At 50.6% G+C, this 17,110-nt stretch overlaps 2 protein-coding genes across 2 annotated transcripts; one reads left to right on the top strand and one right to left on the bottom strand.

Annotated features, from left to right (window-relative positions):
• The first annotated feature begins 241 nt into the window (after nucleotides 1-241).
• On the top strand, nucleotides 242-4,190 carry xpa (xeroderma pigmentosum, complementation group A). The gene is made up of 5 exons (XM_076015252.1): nucleotides 242-665; nucleotides 1,758-1,863; nucleotides 2,303-2,468; nucleotides 3,219-3,336; nucleotides 3,427-4,190. The coding sequence occupies exons 1-5, from the start codon at nucleotides 359-361 to the stop codon at nucleotides 3,579-3,581; spliced, it is 852 nt and encodes a 283-aa protein (XP_075871367.1). The 5' UTR covers nucleotides 242-358; the 3' UTR covers nucleotides 3,582-4,190.
• Nucleotides 4,191-5,093: 903 nt separating this feature from the next.
• kpna7 (karyopherin alpha 7 (importin alpha 8)) lies at nucleotides 5,094-9,311 on the bottom strand. The gene is made up of 12 exons (XM_076015255.1): nucleotides 9,188-9,311; nucleotides 8,941-9,084; nucleotides 8,724-8,809; nucleotides 8,116-8,284; nucleotides 7,832-7,931; nucleotides 7,656-7,738; nucleotides 7,152-7,238; nucleotides 6,822-6,998; nucleotides 6,508-6,741; nucleotides 5,784-5,966; nucleotides 5,330-5,476; nucleotides 5,094-5,244 (listed from the first exon to the last, which is right to left on the bottom strand). Exons 1-12 carry the CDS (start codon nucleotides 9,251-9,253, stop codon nucleotides 5,161-5,163), a joined length of 1,560 nt encoding a protein of 519 aa, XP_075871370.1. The 5' UTR covers nucleotides 9,254-9,311; the 3' UTR covers nucleotides 5,094-5,160.
• Between the last annotated feature and the right edge of the window lie 7,799 nt (nucleotides 9,312-17,110).

Genomic DNA, 17,110 nt, shown 5'->3' on the forward strand with positions numbered 1-17,110 from the left:
TAAAATACAGTATTATTATTATTATTATTATTATTATTATTATTATTATTATTATTATTATTATCATCAATCATTTATTTATTTTATTTCATTTTATTTTATTTTATTTTATTTTATTTTTAGTAAATGGTCTGAACTTTTTACTGGTTTATCCAGCAGTTTGCGCAGTATGACCTTCAAACGGAAGGTGGCGGTATTGCGCCAACAACGGTTCCCCAGCAGTCGATGAAGAAGAGCAGACCGGAAGCCCGCCGTCTGTCACTTTCATAACAGCCACCGGATCCTCGGCGAGCCGGTCCGGTCCCTGCGAGCCTCGGTCTCCTCCTCCGGCGCTGTTGGATGTTCGAGAGGAACCGACATGGACCCGTCCGAGTCTCAGGGCCCGGACGCAGCCGCTTCCGGTCCGGACGAGACCCCACCGCCGGAGCCGGAGCCGGAGCCGGAGCTGTCCGCGGCGATGCGGGCTAAGATCGAGCGGAACCGGCAGCGGGCGCTGATGCTCCGGCAGGCCCGGTTGGCGAGCCGGCCGCTGGGCGCGGGGGACGGCGCCACCTCGGCCAAGGTGTCCCGCACCGTCGACTCCGGAGCCGGCTTCTTCATCGAGGAGGACGAGGAGGAGCAGGAGGAGGAGCAGCGGAGGAGCAGGAGGGTCGTGGAGCAGCCAGGTGTGTGGTGTCTCCATCAGCTGGGTTTACTTGACTGTCACAGAGTTAAAGATCAAATTAAAAAATAAATTAATACATTAAAAACCATCTAGTTTTAACATTTTATGTATTTTATTTGCTGAAGTATTTCAAGATCCAAGATTCCTTTGTTCGTTTGTTTTGGGCCCCGACGGCCGTGCTGCAGCCGCAACATAGCAAGCAGTGCGTAGACACAGAATGTTGCACAACACACAACGAGACAGAAAGGATACATGATACCAATAAAATAGAATAAAAATAAAAAAGGACGTGCAGATGAGCCGGGGTCCTCTCTTCTCCTGCTGCTCTTGTAAAGCAAACTGGAAGGGGACCTGGAGAAACTTCTCATTTCAACATTTCGCTCTCAGACCACCGTTTTTGTGCCTCTCGAGTTCCCAACAACAGCAACAACAACAGCAGCAGCAACAACAACAACAACAAATACTTATCTGGGAGGAGGAGTATCATTAGTATGCTTGCTTTGTGACATCACAAAGGGCTTATGATCCCATTCAAGTTTTGAAGTTCTAGGGTGCACCTGTGTTGAAACGTTGCTGTTTAGAAGGAAGTGTTTTTGTTTTTTTGTTTTACTGTAAAAACTCTTTTATTACTGGTTTGTCTTGCTTCAATTTATATAATATACGCTTAAAACCTTGAGATCTCTCTCACTCACTCTCTCACTCTGTCTCTCTGTCTCTCACTCTCTCTGTCTCTCCCTCTCTCTCACTCTCTCACTCTGTCTCTCACTCTCTCTGTCTCTCTCTCACTCTCTCACTCTTGTCTCTCTGTCTCTCACTCTCTCTCACTCACTCTCTCACTCTGTCTCTCACTCTCTCTGTCTCTCTCTCTCACTCTCTCTCTCACTCTCTCACTCTTGTCTCTCTGTCTCTCACTCTCTCTGTCTCTCCCTCTCTCCCTCTCACTCACTCACTCACTCACTCTCTCTCTCTGTCTCTCCCTCTCTCTCACTCACTCACTCACTCACTCACTCTCTCTCTGTCTCTCCCTCTCTCTCACTCACTCACTCACTCACTCACTCACTCACTCTCTCACTCTTGGTTCTGGTGGTTCCAGCGCCGGTGGTGCAGCCTGACTACCTGCTGTGTGACGACTGTGATAAGCCCTTCATGGACTCCTACCTCAGCAACCACTTTGACCTGTGTGTGTGCGACAGCTGCAGGTGAGACCCCAGACCAAGACCAAGACCCAGACTAAGACCACACCAAGGCCAGACCAGATGAGACCACACCATGACCAAGACCAGACCAAGGCCAGATCTGACCAGACCAGACCAAACAAAGACCAGACCAAGACCAAAACCAGACCAAAACCAGACCAAGACCAGACCAAGACCAGACCAAGACCAGACCAAGACCAGACCAAGGCCAGATCAAGACCAGATCAAGACCATACTAGACCAATACCACACCAGACCAAGACCCAGACTACACCAAGACCAGACCTGACCAGACCTGACCACACCTGACCACACCTGACCACACCAGACCACACCAGACCCGACCAAGACCAGGCCTGAGCCACGTAGTCGACCACCACTAAACGTGTTGGTGGTCCCTGAAATCACCCTGCTCGCTTGCTGCCCCCCCCCCCCCCTGCAGGGACAACGAGGTGAAGCACCGGCTGGTGTCTCGGACGGAGGCCAAGCAGCAGTTCCTGCTGAAGGACTGCGACCTGGACCTGAGGGAGCCTCCGCTCAGGTTCGTCCTCAAGAAGAACCCCCACAACCCTCGCTGGGGTGACATGAAGCTCTACCTCCAGCTGCAGGTACCCCTCACTCAGCGCCCCATCCAATCTCTGGCATTTTCCCCCACATTCCATTTTCCCATTTTAATTTTTGGAAATTCTGTCGTGTGTTTTCATTTTTTAAGAATTATTTTTTTTTTCTTTTAATGCTATTTTACTACCTAATGCAGTGGGTGGGTTCTGCAAGCAAAATCTGCACAAATAATATAGAAACTACCTTCAATTTATTGAAGTAGCACAATAAAACACCTCTCAATATCCATATAATATCCATGTGTATCCAAGCAGGGCTGCAGCTGTGGAATATTCTGCTCATTGATTGTTCTATCGAACGTTCCGACGATTAATGGAGTGATCGGATTAAACGTGCGTTTGCTTCATTAAAGCCCAATGGTAAATATTACAATAGACAATAAGACAATAAGATCACTTCACAATAACAACCAGTTTGTTTCCTCCTTGAAGAAAAACTCACATTTTATTGCACGCATGCATATTATGCAAAGTAGTGAAGAGTTTCAGTCAAAACTTCCAATAAAAGAGTTGAGGATCAACGACCACCGAGAGCAACGCCACCTTTGGGTTGCCAGGTTTGAGATGCTGAAAATCTTGTTAATGACGCACCAAACTACCGAGACCCACAATAGTAGCGAGTCCTTGAACGTGTGTGTGTGTGTGTGTGTGTGTGTGTGTGTGTGTGTGTGTGTGTGTGTGTGTGTGTGTGTGTGTGTGTGTGTGTGTGTGTGTGTGTGTGTGTGTGTGTGCGCGTAGGTGCAGAGGAGGTGCATGGAGGTGTGGGGCTCGCAGGAGGCCCTGGAGGAGGCCAAGGAGAGCAGGGAGGAGAACAAGGAGGTGCAGAAGCAGAAACGCTTCAACAAGAAGGTCAAAGGTCAGTTGTCGTTATGAGGAGGCAAGCCATCAGTGTGTGTGTGTGTGTGTGTGTGAGAGATCTGACTGTGTGTGTGTGTGCGCCCCCTAGAGCTGCGGAGGGCAGTGCGCAGCAGCGTGTGGACCAAGGACACCAGCGTCCACCAGCACCAGTACGGAGCCGAGGAGCTGCTGGATGCAGAGGAGGACCTCTACAAGAAGACCTGCAGCACCTGTGGACACCAGCTCACCTACGAGAAGATGTAGCGCACACACACACACACACAGACTGTCTGGCCACCTTCTGACCCGGATTCCTTTTTCTTCATCTTTGTCTTGTTGCTATTTATGTTTTTTTTCCTCCATGAAACTTGGGTCCACGTCACACACAGCCTTAAATGTTTTTTTTTAAGATCCAATAATATAATAATAATAATAATAGTACTTGAAACATAGTTTATTGCGGCAGGCAGCCAGAAGGTGGCGCCACTTCAGGATTTTTTTTTTTCACATTTTTGAACGGATGCACGTTTCCCAGCTGGAGGACAGCGAAGCGTCTTCAGGACTCGTCTGCGATTGGTTCTGGGCAACCTCAGGTGACTCCTGGCTGCGCTCCGATTGGCCGAGTTTCTGTGCCGCTGTGGAATTTCTCCCGACGTGGACGTTTGGACTTTATCCCGATGACTGCGATTGAGTGGCGTCAGCAGTTGGGATGGAAGATGTGCAGTTTGCTTTTCTTTGTGTCGGTAGTTTGAATTTCTTCTTTGAATTCCTGAAAGACGATGACAAATGTACAAATCGTGTTTTTATGCTGTTGTAAAATACGTTTTTTTTGTCTACTTGAAATCCAATTAAAACCTGTCGACCTTCCAGGAACTTTGCTCCGCCCACTTTTTAAAAGTCAAATCATTTTTCCAGGTCCAGATACCCAACAATCCACTTTTAGTACTGCGTTCCTTGCAGGCGGTGGTCCACTGGCTCGGTGGCAGCGTTGACCCAGAAGCTACCTCGCTAATCAGCGGTCCTGCCCGGCAGCTCGGGTCCGGAGCTCAGCCGGCTGTTCCCAGAGCCGAGGCTGCAACCTCTGCTCAGATACTTGGATTACAATCTGTCACTCGCTCCGTTCTCTCAGCCAATAGCAGCCGCCCGGCCCGGGATGGGACGACCGGCCGCCGACAAGTACAACTCGATGATCTCGGTTTTACTTTTTGGGTTTTCGACAAACGACGCAACTGGAACACGAAAGCAAAAAAAAAAAAATCAGCTTTTTAATGTTTTTGATCAGAACTGCAGGAGGCAGAACTCAGCACCCTGGTCCGATTAGCAAAACTCAATTTAATCCAGGGGAGTCCAGTTTTCCAACCACTGCATCTCCTCCAGCTTTGCAGTGTTTTCAGAGTCACTTCAATAAAGAGCTCAACACCCGGGTGGTTCTGGGTGGTTCTAAGAGCTAAATACCCTAGTGGTTCAGTGTGGTTCTAAGAGCTAAATAGCCAGGTGGTTCTAAGAGCTCAACGCCCTGGTGGTTCTGGATTGTTCTGAGAGCTAAATACCCTGGTGGTTCAGGGGTGGTTCTGGGTGGTTCTAAGAGCTAAATACCCTGGTGGTTCTGGGTGGTTCTAAGAGCTAAACAGCCTGGTGGAGCTTCAAAGACACTGACTTGGTTGCAACTTTGCTTCATTTTCACTTGGTTCATTGCAAAACCCACCACTGGACCACCACACTCAGTCAACTCAGTCCTTTGATCCAAAGTCACTTTATTTGCATTAAACTCACACACAATCCTTGTCACATTTACACAACACTTAAAGCAGAGACGACGACAACGCAACTTTTCATTCACGTTTTAAAATTCAAAGGTCCTCTGAACGTCCGGGTTGAACAGGAAGGCCTCCTCCGTCTGCTCCACCTTCACCTCCTCCACGTCGCCCTGTGCCAGGAGAAACCTCCCTCAGCCAAACCCCAGAAAAACCTCGGACCTCGGGGTCTGAAATCGTTCCCTGCGCTCGACTCACGTCGCTGAAGTACTTCTCCATCAGCTGGTGCGCCGCCTGGTACACAAGCTCGTTGTCGTGGCTCTGCAGCAGCTCGATGCGGTCCAGGCCGCCCAGCTCCTCCACCAGCAGGCTCAGCTTCTCCGTCTCGCCCAGCTTCTCCGCCGCCTGCAGGACCAATCGGTCAATTTCTACTTCAGAAGATTTCGTGAAACGTTGCTGCGGCAGAAGCCGACGCGTTTGTGCACTGCGACGAATAAAGAAAACGTAAAAAATTAGAAGAAATTTTACAAGCGTCGAGTTAAATCCGAGTTTGACAAACGTTTACAATGTTATAAAAGATTTTTTTTCAAAAAGTGCCAAGTACAGATCATGCAATGTGACACAGTAGAATACAACTGGTTGCAAACGATGGAACGCTAAATATGAATCAATAATAATGCTAACGCAGTGGTAGTTCAGAGTGCTGGTGTACCAGGAACATGTTGTTGACAGCGTCCAGGATGACCAGGATGACCTTGGCGTCCTTGCTGGTCAGCAGGTGGACGACGGCCTCCAGGGCTCCGCTCTGCACCAGGGTGACCACCTGCTCCACGGTGCCCCCGCTGGTGAAGTTGTTCACCACCCACACGGCTTCCCTCTGAGTCTTGAAGTCGCCCTGTTGAAGAGACGCTTTGGGTTTACGTGGAACGTCGTGCGTCCCGAGTCGGGCGGGGGAAGAATATTCTGGAACGTCCGTGAGCCATCTTGTCCTCTAGGGACACAACTTCATCTGAATACTGTCAGTTTTTGCCGTTGACCGATTGTGTAGCCGAGAGACCGATTGACCTTCGTGATAAATGACGCACTCGTCCATCCGTCTTTTAGTTCTCCTGTTCCGCTTTTCACAATTTCAAAGTGTGGCCTTCAACTTGAAGAGTTGCAGTCCCTTCCAGCGGACACGGCCGTGGTTGCGAGCTTCTCCGGAATTCCTAGTTTTTGCCACAGCATTCCCGACTGTTGGGGAATGACTCGTCCACTTTGAGCAGACTCACCTCCACGTGCGAGTCACCGGACCGACCTGGAAGTGGAACCCTGAGACAAAGCCGCCTTCTGATCTTCAGTCAAACCTCAAACTGTCAAGACGTCTCCCTGACCTGACCCCCCCCCCCTCGGTTCTTCCTTGGCTGTCCCACCTCGCGGTTACCACATCTACTCACGTTCCTCAGCTGCTCCACCAGAGGGGGCAGCAGGCCGCAGGTGATGAGCTGTTGGATTTGCTTGCAGGGTCCGGCGGCGATGTTGGACAGCGCCCAGGCCGCCTCCTTCTGCACGCTGGCCTTGGGGTGCCTCATCAGCGGGGGCAGGACCTCCAGGACCCCCGCGTCCACGGCCGCCTGGGTCTGCAGGTCCGAGCCGCTCACCACGTTCCCGATGGAGCGCAGCGCCGGGGTCTGGAGAAGATCCAGGTAGGTCAGTCACCTGAGGGGTTACCTGGGTGGGGACGGGACCAGAATCATCTCGGTGGTGCTACCAGGACGCCCAGCTCCTTGTGCCTCATGAGCTCCACCAGCCGCGACACGATGCCCGTCTTCACCACCACGTCGATGCGGTCGTTGTCGCCGTCCGAGAGGTAGGAGATTGCCCAGCATGCATCAGACAAGATGTCCTTGTCAGTGTGGTGGAGCAGCTGGATCAGAGATGGAAGGATCTGTGGGGGGGGGGGGGGGGGGGGGGGAGTTGGAGAAGGTCCTACCACATTGAGACGTTTAAAGCTGCTGCCACGTTGCAGAACTTTGGAAACCCCTGCAACGTTAAAACTGCACTGTAGAAAGTGGAGTGGACCAGCTTGGGAGGTTTTGACCTGAAGGACGGCAGACAGCGGAGGACACGGCTTCTTGTTCCGACACAAGTTGGACATGGTCCACGTCAGGTTGCGAAGGTACCCCACCTGCAAATCCATCAAAGACTTGCATGTCCAAACGTCTGAATGAATGGTTGGTTTTTGCTTACAATGTACAATCAACTGACAAAGGGAAAAAACAAAACCTTCTATACAGACTGGCACAGTATATTCCCTCAGAACAGAATGGAGCCACCTTGAACAGTTAGCTGAAGGTTCTTGTTGCCAACCCAGATGATCAGTGATCACATTTCAGTCATTTTTGCCCTGCAATATTGTTGGAAACACGACAGATCTACACAATTTCGACTGAGCCCAATTCCACAATTCCACTCCCCCCAAAAGAACTCGTATTCAACATTGGTTCTCGCGTCTCTCAATTCCAAGACAGTCAACCCTAACCCTGGACTTGACATGGAGTCCAGGTCCAAGACTTTCTGCCGTCTTCCTCGCCACAAATCTTACCGGCGTGTCTGGGCGTATTCGGGCCAGCAGGGCGGGAATCACGTGGCAGTCGATCAGGATGTCTCGGTACACCGGACCGTCGCCTGTCCAGTGGCAGTTTCCAACAGGTTCAGGGGTCAGCGTTCCCAGTTGACACAGTGGGAATAAAATCAGTACCACGGTGTTTGTTTTTTTACCAGCGATGTTTCCCAGGGCCCAGACTGCCTGCTCGCTGACGTGCAGCAACGGCGAAGCCAGCAAGCCAATGAAGGCGGGAACGGCTCCGTTCTCCACCACCTGAGGAGGAGAAACCAGACTTTGACCCAGACGGGTCTTGCCAGCAAACTGCACTTCACCTGGTCTTACCCACCACCCAGACCTGGTTCAACTCAAAACCGGCAAAGCCCCCCCCCCCAAAAAAAATGTCCACGCTCATCCTTCAGCTGCGCCCAGAGTTCCTAGTGTTCCCGAGGCCACGTACCTGCTGAGTGTGCCAAGATGTTCCCGAGGCCACGTTGGTGAGGGCCCACGCCGCCTCGAACTGCAGTGCTGGCTCGTCGTCCAGCGACAGGAAGTCCACGAAGCGGGACAGCAGACCGGCGTCGATGATGTCCTTCAGAGGAGGGTTCCGCTCCTGGGAGAGCAACTTCCTGTGGGGGGGGGGGGGAGGGGGAGACCGGCAGAACTGCTGGGCCATCGGTTCTAGTCACTCACTGTCTCATCCCTCCCCTCCCCTCCTCTCTCTCCCGAGTTTGCCAGTGAACTACGGTGGCGGTGGTGTGCACCCAAACATGGAGACCTGCTCCACCTATTCTTCTTCTTCTTCGTTGGTTTATTTGAGGACGCCCCCTAGTGTTCAGCCTAAACACCAAATGCTATGCTGTCAGGCAGCTGGATTGTCCACAGCAGGCTTCCTTAGAAACATGGCCACTAACTGGGAGCCAGACCCTTACTGATTCTCGTGTATTCTTCCATTTAAATAACCATTCCAAGACTAAGAAAAACTGCAATGTACTGCCAGTATACACTTAGTATTCATGTACTTCTGGGCAGTATGTTGGACCTCAGACAGGCTCGGCGCTGGCTCACCTGGCGGCTTGGCAGCCTCGGGTTTGGACCTCCCTGCTGTGGGAGTTGACTGCTTCAGCGATCTCCTCGATGGACAGAGTGGTCACCTGAGTGACACACACACACACACACACACACACACACACACACACACACACACACACACACACACACACACACACACGTTGAACCAGCTCGGTCCGGCCCCGCCCCCCCTCCCCTCCAGGTGTGAACGGACCATGTGGTTGGTGGTGTAGTCCGGGGAGAGCGCGTCCTCGTCCGGGAGCGAGGACAGCGTGATGTTCCTCCTCTTGAGGAAGCTGTCGTCCTTGTTCGCTTTGCGCAGCTCCACGCACTCGGAGATCCGTTTGTCGCGGAGTTTCTGCAGAAAACAAACAAAAAAACAAACAAAAAAACAACAACCGACGGTTACATTTCGAATGCACGCGCAGGCACCAGGCAGGCGCGCGCGCGTTTCGACCTACCGCCGGGTCTTTGCCATGGTTCTTGAACTTGGAGAGCCTCTTGTCCGTGACGTTCTTGGTGGGCATGGCGACCTGCTCGCGGTTCTGGTTCTGGGTGATGTTGACGCGTCCTGGACCGTCACACCTGCTGACTGTAGCCGCGCCCCGCTGGGAGGGTTTTTTTTTTTTTTTTATCCGGGAGAGCAGCGGCTCAGGTGACGCGGATCAGCCGCTGATTGACGGTCGTCAGCGTGAAGCTTCGTCACCTGCGCGAGCTGCACACCGCACTTCCGGTTGGCCCGCTGCCTCTGTTTTGGCTCCCATTTGCTGCACCATTGTGTCGCGATTGATTCCGAAGACGTCCTCGTCTGATGCCGACTTGCTCGTGAGAAACGCGCACGTCAAGTCCAGCACGCGAGGATGAAAGCGTCACTCATCAGGACGTCAGGTGTAGGAAGTGACAAACTACTGCCGGTGACTTTCTATTACATCGCTCACTTGTCTTTTGCCAGTGTTGCTATGTTAATGCAATGTTACACAAAAGTAAAAAATATTAAAAAAAAATATATATAAAAAAAATTGTGCCACAGTTTGTCCTTCATTCCGGGGGGACAACGCGCCAAATATTTGCAGATTATTCCTCGCATCCTTCAGTTGAGCGCGAGCGTTTCTTCAAATGGCCAGAGCGGCATTTTTGTTTTGACGCTAGTTTTCATTCGACCAGTAGATGGCAGCATAGGACAGCTTTTCTCGAGCCACGCGTGACTGACTGTCTGTGGGGACTGAAATCTATCGATCAATCACTGAATATTCGTCGCGCGCCTCTCTGTGGTAAACGGTTGGATGTGCGTGTAGGTAAACAGGTTAGCGTTCCGTTCAAAAGCAATATCCTTTCGCATTGGTATCGATTCGACACAAATCGATTTGATGCGATGATAAATATTTGTTTATAAAAACAAACTTTCATTGTAGTATGAAAGTGACGGTACGATATTTTCTTTTCAAATGGGACCACATTCAAAGCGAATATCCCAAAAGCAGTGTGCCTTCATGTTACACGAGCAGCTCCAGGTGACGGTTCGAGAGACGCAGCGAGAGAACGAGAAGGATTCTGGAAAATTCCAAGACTTTTGGGGTTTACACCATCAACTTAATTCCCACAGTTTGCCACATCATATTGGATCTACAGCTGCTGTTACTGTTGCTGCTGCTGTTGCTGCTGTTGCTGCAACTGTTGCTGCTGTTGCTGCTACTGTTACTGCTGCTGTTACTGTTGCTGCTGCTGTTGCTGCTGCTGCTGTTACTGTTGCTGTTACTGCTGCTGTTGCTGCTGCTGTTACTGCTGCTGTTACTGTTGCTGCTGCTGTTACTGCTGCTGTTACTGTTGCTGTTACTGCTGCTGCTACTGTTGCTGCTGTTGCTGCTACAGCTGCTGTTACTGCTGTTGCTGTTACTGCTGCTCTTACTGCTGCTGCTGTTACTGTTGCTGTTACTGCTGCTGCTACTGTTGCTGCTGTTGCTGCTACTGCTGCTGTTACTGCTGCTGATGTTACTGTTGCTGCTGCTACTGTTGCTGCTGTTGCTGCTACTGTTGCTGCTGTTGCTGTTGCTGCTACTGCTGCTGTTACTGTTGCTGTTACTATTGTTACTGCTGTTACTACTGTTGCTGCTGCTGCTGTTACTGCTGCTGTTACTGTTGCTGTTACTATTGTTACTGCTGTTACTACTGTTGCTGCTGCTGCTGCTGTTACTGCTGCTGCTGCTGCTGTTGTTACTGCTACTGCTGCTGCTGCTCTTCAGCGCTAGTGGAAGAACGATGATACCAGCACACAAACTTCCTCTTCCCCCACCCTCCTTCCTCTACTCTATTTTCCTACCATCTGCCTGCCGTGGGAAAGATAAAAAGGGGGCATGAAAATAGATGGAAGATCTGTTTTTGCTTTTTTTTTCTTCATACTTTCTGAATCCTCTTGATGAGTAGGAGGGAAGGAGCAGGTGTGTGTGTGTGTGTGTGTGTGTGTGTGTGTGTGTGTGTGTGTGTGTGTGTGTGTGTGTGTGTTTTTAACGCCGTCCTGCTGGACTTTTGACCCGGAAGTGTTCATGGTTCCTCCGAGACGCCCTACAGGGCGAGGCCTCGCCCGACCTCTGCTGCTGCGAGTCCTTGTCAGCTGAACAATGTGAGGCGGAAATGCCACCGCACTGTTTCAACTCTTTCCTGCAACTCTTCTGCAGAACCTTGAGGTCTTCCACCAGCAGGAGTGAGATGGATGAGTGGAGTTTTAGTGCTGAGACTCTCGGACACCACAGCTTTCTGTTCCTGCCGGCCACGCCATCACTTTCAGTCAAATTATTCCTCGTTTCATTTTCTGAAGGAAAGTTGCTTTGGAAAATGGTTTCAAACAGTTGGAAGAGCAGCAAGTCACTGAGTCACTGCGTCTTTTCCTCCGTCGTTCTGCTGTTCAGTGATTTAAAAGACTTCCCCTCTTCCTCCTCCTCTTCCTCCTCCTCCTCCCTCTTTCTCCCCCTCCTCTTCTGCCTCCTCCTCCCCTCTTTCTCCTCTTCCGCCTCCTCCTCCCCTCTTTCTCCTCCTCTCCCTCCCTCTTCCGCCTCTTTCTCCTCCTCCTCTTCCTCCTCTTCCTCTGCTTCCTCTGCTTCCCAGATCAACTTGAGGTGTCTATGGGAAATCATTAGCATCGATCGCTCTGTGGTGCTGCGTCAATACGCACACACACGCGCACACACACACACACACACACACACACGCCCTTTGTGTTGTCGGCCTTTTGCTGCGTCGCACTGTTTTTATCGTCGTGTGTGTGTGTGTGTGTGTGTGTGTGTGTGTTAGACATGAGGTGAGTTTCCAGTGCTAAAGACAGAAACCCCAGTGCTGGCATGGGAGGTGGGTGGGGGGGTTGATATCTTTGATATCAGACTTTCCAGACAGTCAGACAGAAGAAGAAGTTCTGGTTCTGAAGCTCGGGGCCGTGATTCCATATCTCAGCCTCGCCGTCCTGCTCCCTGCAGCTTCTGCTGATATTTCACCTCTTTCCCTCCACAACCTGCCTATCAATAACACACACACACACACACACACACACACACACACACACACACACACACACACACACACACACACACACACACACACACTGAGGCCAGGGCTCAGTCAGCTGTGAGGATGATGGATGGGAGCTGAGGTGTGTGTGTGTGTGTGTGTGTGTGTGTGTCGCCAAACCATTTATTTCTGCTGACCAAGTGTGAAAACAGAGCGAGAGGACTCCACTGGCAGGGAGGTCACAATGAACCATCTATCATTTCCAACGCGCACACACTTGCACGAGGGTTCCATTGTTCTTGATTCATTGGTCAGTGTATATTTATTCATATCTAAAGAAGTAATAGTAGCTTTTCTCAGTAGGCTGTTTTGTGAGAGGCTCAGTGTGTGAGATTTAGCGCCACCTGGAGGTTGGAAAGCCAAAATATTACTATCGTATTTGTGGCGTTCTGTACGTGGTTGTGCGCACCTGTTATCAGCCTGTGCAGAACAGGTGCAGGTGCATGTCATTTAATGTAAGCCAGGGGCGTCAAACATACGGCCCGTGGGCCGGATCAGGCCCGCAAACTGTTTTCCTTCTGGCCCACGAGATGATTTTGCAAAAATATAAAAACTGCAGTTTCTCAATGAAAGAAAGTGCCGTTCTCAATGTGTCCACTTGGTGTCGCAATATCGTTTCTGCTTCTCAAATGAACTCAATGGGGCTGAGCAAACCGGCACAAGTACAGCCACTCACGCCTCCTATTGGCTGCCCTCATTGCCCCAGAATGCCTCCTATTGGCTGCCCTCATTGCCCCAGAACGTCTCTGTCTAAACAGACAAAGCTGATGCAGAGCAGTGTTGCCAACTCGGCGACTTTCTCCCCCAAAAAGGTCACGATTCTCCCCATAGCGATTTTTTTTTTTTTTTTTTTTGTCACAAGCGACTACTGACAACTCTAGTGACTTTTCCTGCTGTTGTTACAAGTGCAAATAGTCAGTTATGCAAATTAGATGATGACGTCATTTGGCGACTTCCAGCGACTTTCAGGACAGCCAATAGCGACTTTCCTCACTGAGGAGTCGGCAACACTGATGCAGAGTGCTGGAAGAACACGAAGTAAAACAAAGAAAACAACTGGAAGTTGTTGTTATTTTTACGTTATTATTACCATGCCATGATGTTACCGGTCCGGCCCGATGGGGAATAGATTTTCCTCGATGTGGCCCCGTGAACCAAAATGAGTTTGACACCCCTGATGTAAACTGTAGATACTTTGCACTTTAAGTACATTACATTATATAAACTCTGGCTCAGTGTCAAAGTCATTCCAAGAGAAAGTCAAGAATAGCAGTAAAAAACAACAACAAATAAAACCAACGACCTGGTTGAACCGGTCTTCTGGGTCTTCTGGTGTCTTCTGGGTCTCCTGGACTTTTAGCAACAAAACAGGGTCAAGAAAAGAGCAGGAGGTTTTTCTGAAGTTGAGTCCTGGAAGAAGAGGGAATGAAAGTGCAGCTGGGGGGGTATGATGGTTGGGTGAGTGGGGGGGGGGTCCACGGTGGCCGACTTCAAAGGTGGAGGCACAGAGTTCACACAGAATGAGAGGAGCCCCCATCCAGCAAGGAACTGAGAACATCCACAACACTCTGAAGGGGTGTGTGTGTGTTAGGTGGTGGTGGTGGGGGGGTGCAGCGTGCTGAGCCAACACCATCAACCATAACATCCTTCATTCTTCTCTGTCTGTGAGTGAAGGAAGCAGACAGCAGGTGGAGGACACCTGGTGGTGGCCGGGGGGTCTTCTCTGGTCTTCTGGGGGTCCAGCAGGGATTTTGATCAGGTGACCCTGCTGGAGGAGAGTGGGGTTGGGGTTGGGGGTGGGGCGTTGATCCAGGTATCAGGTGTTCCTGGACCGGCTCCTCGGTGCGTGGACAAAGGCTGGGGGGCTCGGCTGGGCAGCAGACGGGGGGGTCCCAGTAACACGAGACGTCCTTGATGACTGCGGGCTCAAGAGGGGACGGTGGCCAGAGATTGGACCACCATTGTTCCTCCAGCCGAGGCTCCGACATCCACCAACCCTGGTCCTCTGTTCCCACGAAGCCCCTCAGAGAGTGACGACAACACACTGTCATCAACACACTGTCATCAACACACTCCGCTGGGTTGAGGGCGGAGCCAGGTCTGTTGCTAATGCTAATGCTAGATTTGAAGCAATCTGCTGCTTTTCTTTTTCCCCCGGAGAATTTTAAGACTCAGTTTCACACACACACACAATCAACTGATTTAAAGTGGTCCATCACACACACACACACACACACTTCCTGTGCTGTTTTTCACACTTGGGCTTTTTGTTGCTGACTCTGAGCCAATCAGGAGTGAGGAGGTGTGGAGTGTTTGTCAGCTGCTCACTGCCTCCAGATGTTCTCCAGAGTCCCGGACCTTCAGAGTCCTGTCCTGGGCCTTCAGAGTCCTGCGCCTTCAGAGTCCTGTCCTGGGCCTTCAGAGTCCCGGACCTTCGGAGTCCCCGGACCTTCGGAGTCCCGGACCTCCTGCTCTGCTCCTCCTGGTGCCTTCACACCCTCCTCACAGACCCACAACTCTTCTTCCTCAGTACATTAGAGTACAGATACACAGCACACAGTACAGAGTACACACACACAGAGTGTAGCTGGGAGAAGAGCTTCAGTGGTCCAGGAGCTCCGAGGCCTTCCTGCTGGATCGGATCCCTTTGTGATGTCACGCAGGACACTGATGCCTCCCAACCAGACAAACAAACATTTGGAGTCGATTCTGCTACAGCGAGAGAAAGAACGTGTGTGTGTGTGTGTGTGTGTGTGTGTGTGTGTGTGTGTGTGTGTGTGTGTGTGTGTGTGCGCGCGCGCGCATTTAAAATTGGGAGGCAGCGATTCAGGTAAGGTGGAAAAGTAGAAACATCAAAGAATTTGTGAAGAGAGAAACAGCTGGTGTGTGTGTGTGTGTGTGTGTGTGTGTGTGTGTGTGTGTGTGTGTGTGTGTATGTATGTGTCCTTATATCCGTGTTTGAAGTCGGATGGCACATCCAGGGCCCTCTTTGAAGGTGTGTTCACACACACACACACACACACCTACAACACGTGTACTGCAATATGCAAAGCCCACCTGTCACTATGTGTGTGAACTTGTGTGGGTCCGTGTGTTCCTTTTCAGCGATTAAAGCGCACAAGAATCACACACACACACACACAATAAGTGTGTGTGTGTGTGTGTGTGTGTGTGGACGTGTCTGGACTCGGCCTCTCCAGCTGGGCAGGATCAGCCTGGATTCAGAGCAGCGAGGCTCCACAACACAGCAGCTGCTTTTAAAAAGTACAAACAACTCCAAACAAAAAACACACAACAGGTTGAGTTGTTAAACATTTTTCAAAATAAATGGTAATTTTATATATTTTAACGCTTTATTTTGGAAAATTCCTGCTCGGTTGCAACTCGGGTTTGAATTTCCCGGCAAACTTTCCATTCGGAGAATTAAGATTTTTAATTTTTTTTTGGAGGGAAAATCGGACGCAGTTGTCAAAAACCCAGCTGGGCATCGAACCCACAACCTGCCCCAGGCTGCTGCTGCTCAGATGGCTGTTGACTGGGCAGACAAAAGATGCCGATCACAGAACAAATACATTTTCCGTTCTGGTATCGGTACGGGTCAGCGTACCGATACCAGTACCGTACCGATATCGGTACGATAAGCGATACCGATATCAGTGTCTGGCATCGGTACCGATACTGGGGTTGAATACTCTACTGGTACTTGTGAAATACCTGCCGATACCATGACACCGATACCAGTTGTATATCTGTGTACAGTACATGAGAGTCATTTGATAATGTGTAATGGCCTCGTTAAGTACTCGCTGTCAGTATCAGTGAGTACTGAAATGCAAGTACTCTACTGGTGCTACTGCTATTGGAACGTCGCTATCAATTCCAAGAGCTAAGTGTTTGGGGGGTGGAAAAAAAAAAACGATAAAAAAGAGAAATGGAAATTGGGCCAAATTCCAAATGGAAAGTTTTCAGAGCCTCCTAGTGGCAGGTTGAGGAACTGCCACGCAACAATCAGTTCATCACCAACTGAACTGCTGCTGCTTTTTAAAATGAGCACTGAGTCAATAGAAACCTTTCCAAGGTCAAAGATAAAAGGTGTGTGTGTGTGTATGTGTGTGTGTGTGTGTGTGTGTGTGTGTGTGTGTGAGTGTGTGTGTGAGTGCGAGAAGTGTGCGAGTGCTTACCTGCGCACATGCGGGTGTAAACAACTTGCCGCTGCTACACAGCAGGTCAGAGTGTCTTGGAAGTGGTTGGATGGATACACACACACACACACACACACACACACACACACACAGCCACATAAAAGTCAAATGCAGCCCCTGCGGCTGCAGCTGCAGCTGCTGCTGCTGCTGCTCGCTAAACACACCGTCACACCGCAGTACCGGTGTTGGTTGCAAACAGCTGCTGCAGCTCCGGCTGCGTCACTCAGCGAGGCGGTGGAGAGTCGACGAGATGGAAGCGGTCGAGCGCCGCAGTCGCGTCAGAGAGACTTCAAAGCCCCGGCAAGTCATTCCAACAGTGAATGGCAATAATAATTAAACATCGCGGCGACGTGTAACATCGTAAACACACACACACACACCCAAACACACAAGGGTGTGTGCGCGCACACACGCACACACACACACTGGGAGATGTGCTTTGCCGTCACTGACTTGGTCCACTGGTAGTTTTTTAAGAGGTCCCTGTTGTTTCCGTGTGAAGTTTACACAGGGTTAGCCGTTAGCCGTTAGCCGCTAGGCGCTGAGTGTGTGGATGGGCAAACTATGGCCCGGGGGGGCCCATGTGCGGCCCACCACGCTGCTGTCCAAGTCTTTGTGCAAAGTCAT

Source organism: Nelusetta ayraudi, unplaced genomic scaffold (genome assembly GCF_046127955.1).
Source record: "Nelusetta ayraudi isolate G7.1 ecotype Tasmania unplaced genomic scaffold, CSIRO-AGI_Nayr_v1 ptg000183l, whole genome shotgun sequence".
NCBI lineage: Eukaryota > Metazoa > Chordata > Actinopteri > Tetraodontiformes > Monacanthidae > Nelusetta > Nelusetta ayraudi.

Excerpts from the sequence above, each read along its gene's own strand:
- xpa (XM_076015252.1), top strand. The coding sequence starts at position 359 with ATGGACCCGTCCGAGTCTCAGGGCCCGGACGCAGCCGCTTCCGGTCCG. Across the intron at positions 666-1,757 it reads GAGGGTCGTGGAGCAGCCAG|CGCCGGTGGTGCAGCCTGAC; the intron begins GTGTGTGGTGTC and ends TGGTGGTTCCAG. Across the intron at positions 2,469-3,218 it reads AGCTCTACCTCCAGCTGCAG|GTGCAGAGGAGGTGCATGGA; the intron begins GTACCCCTCACT and ends GTGTGCGCGTAG.
- kpna7 (XM_076015255.1), bottom strand. The coding sequence starts at position 9,253 with ATGCCCACCAAGAACGTCACGGACAAGAGGCTCTCCAAGTTCAAGAAC. Across the intron at positions 9,085-9,187 it reads ACCATGGCAAAGACCCGGCG|AAACTCCGCGACAAACGGAT; the intron begins GTAGGTCGAAAC and ends TGTTTTCTGCAG. Across the intron at positions 6,999-7,151 it reads CGCTGTCTGCCGTCCTTCAG|ATCCTTCCATCTCTGATCCA; the intron begins GTCAAAACCTCC and ends CCCCCCCCACAG.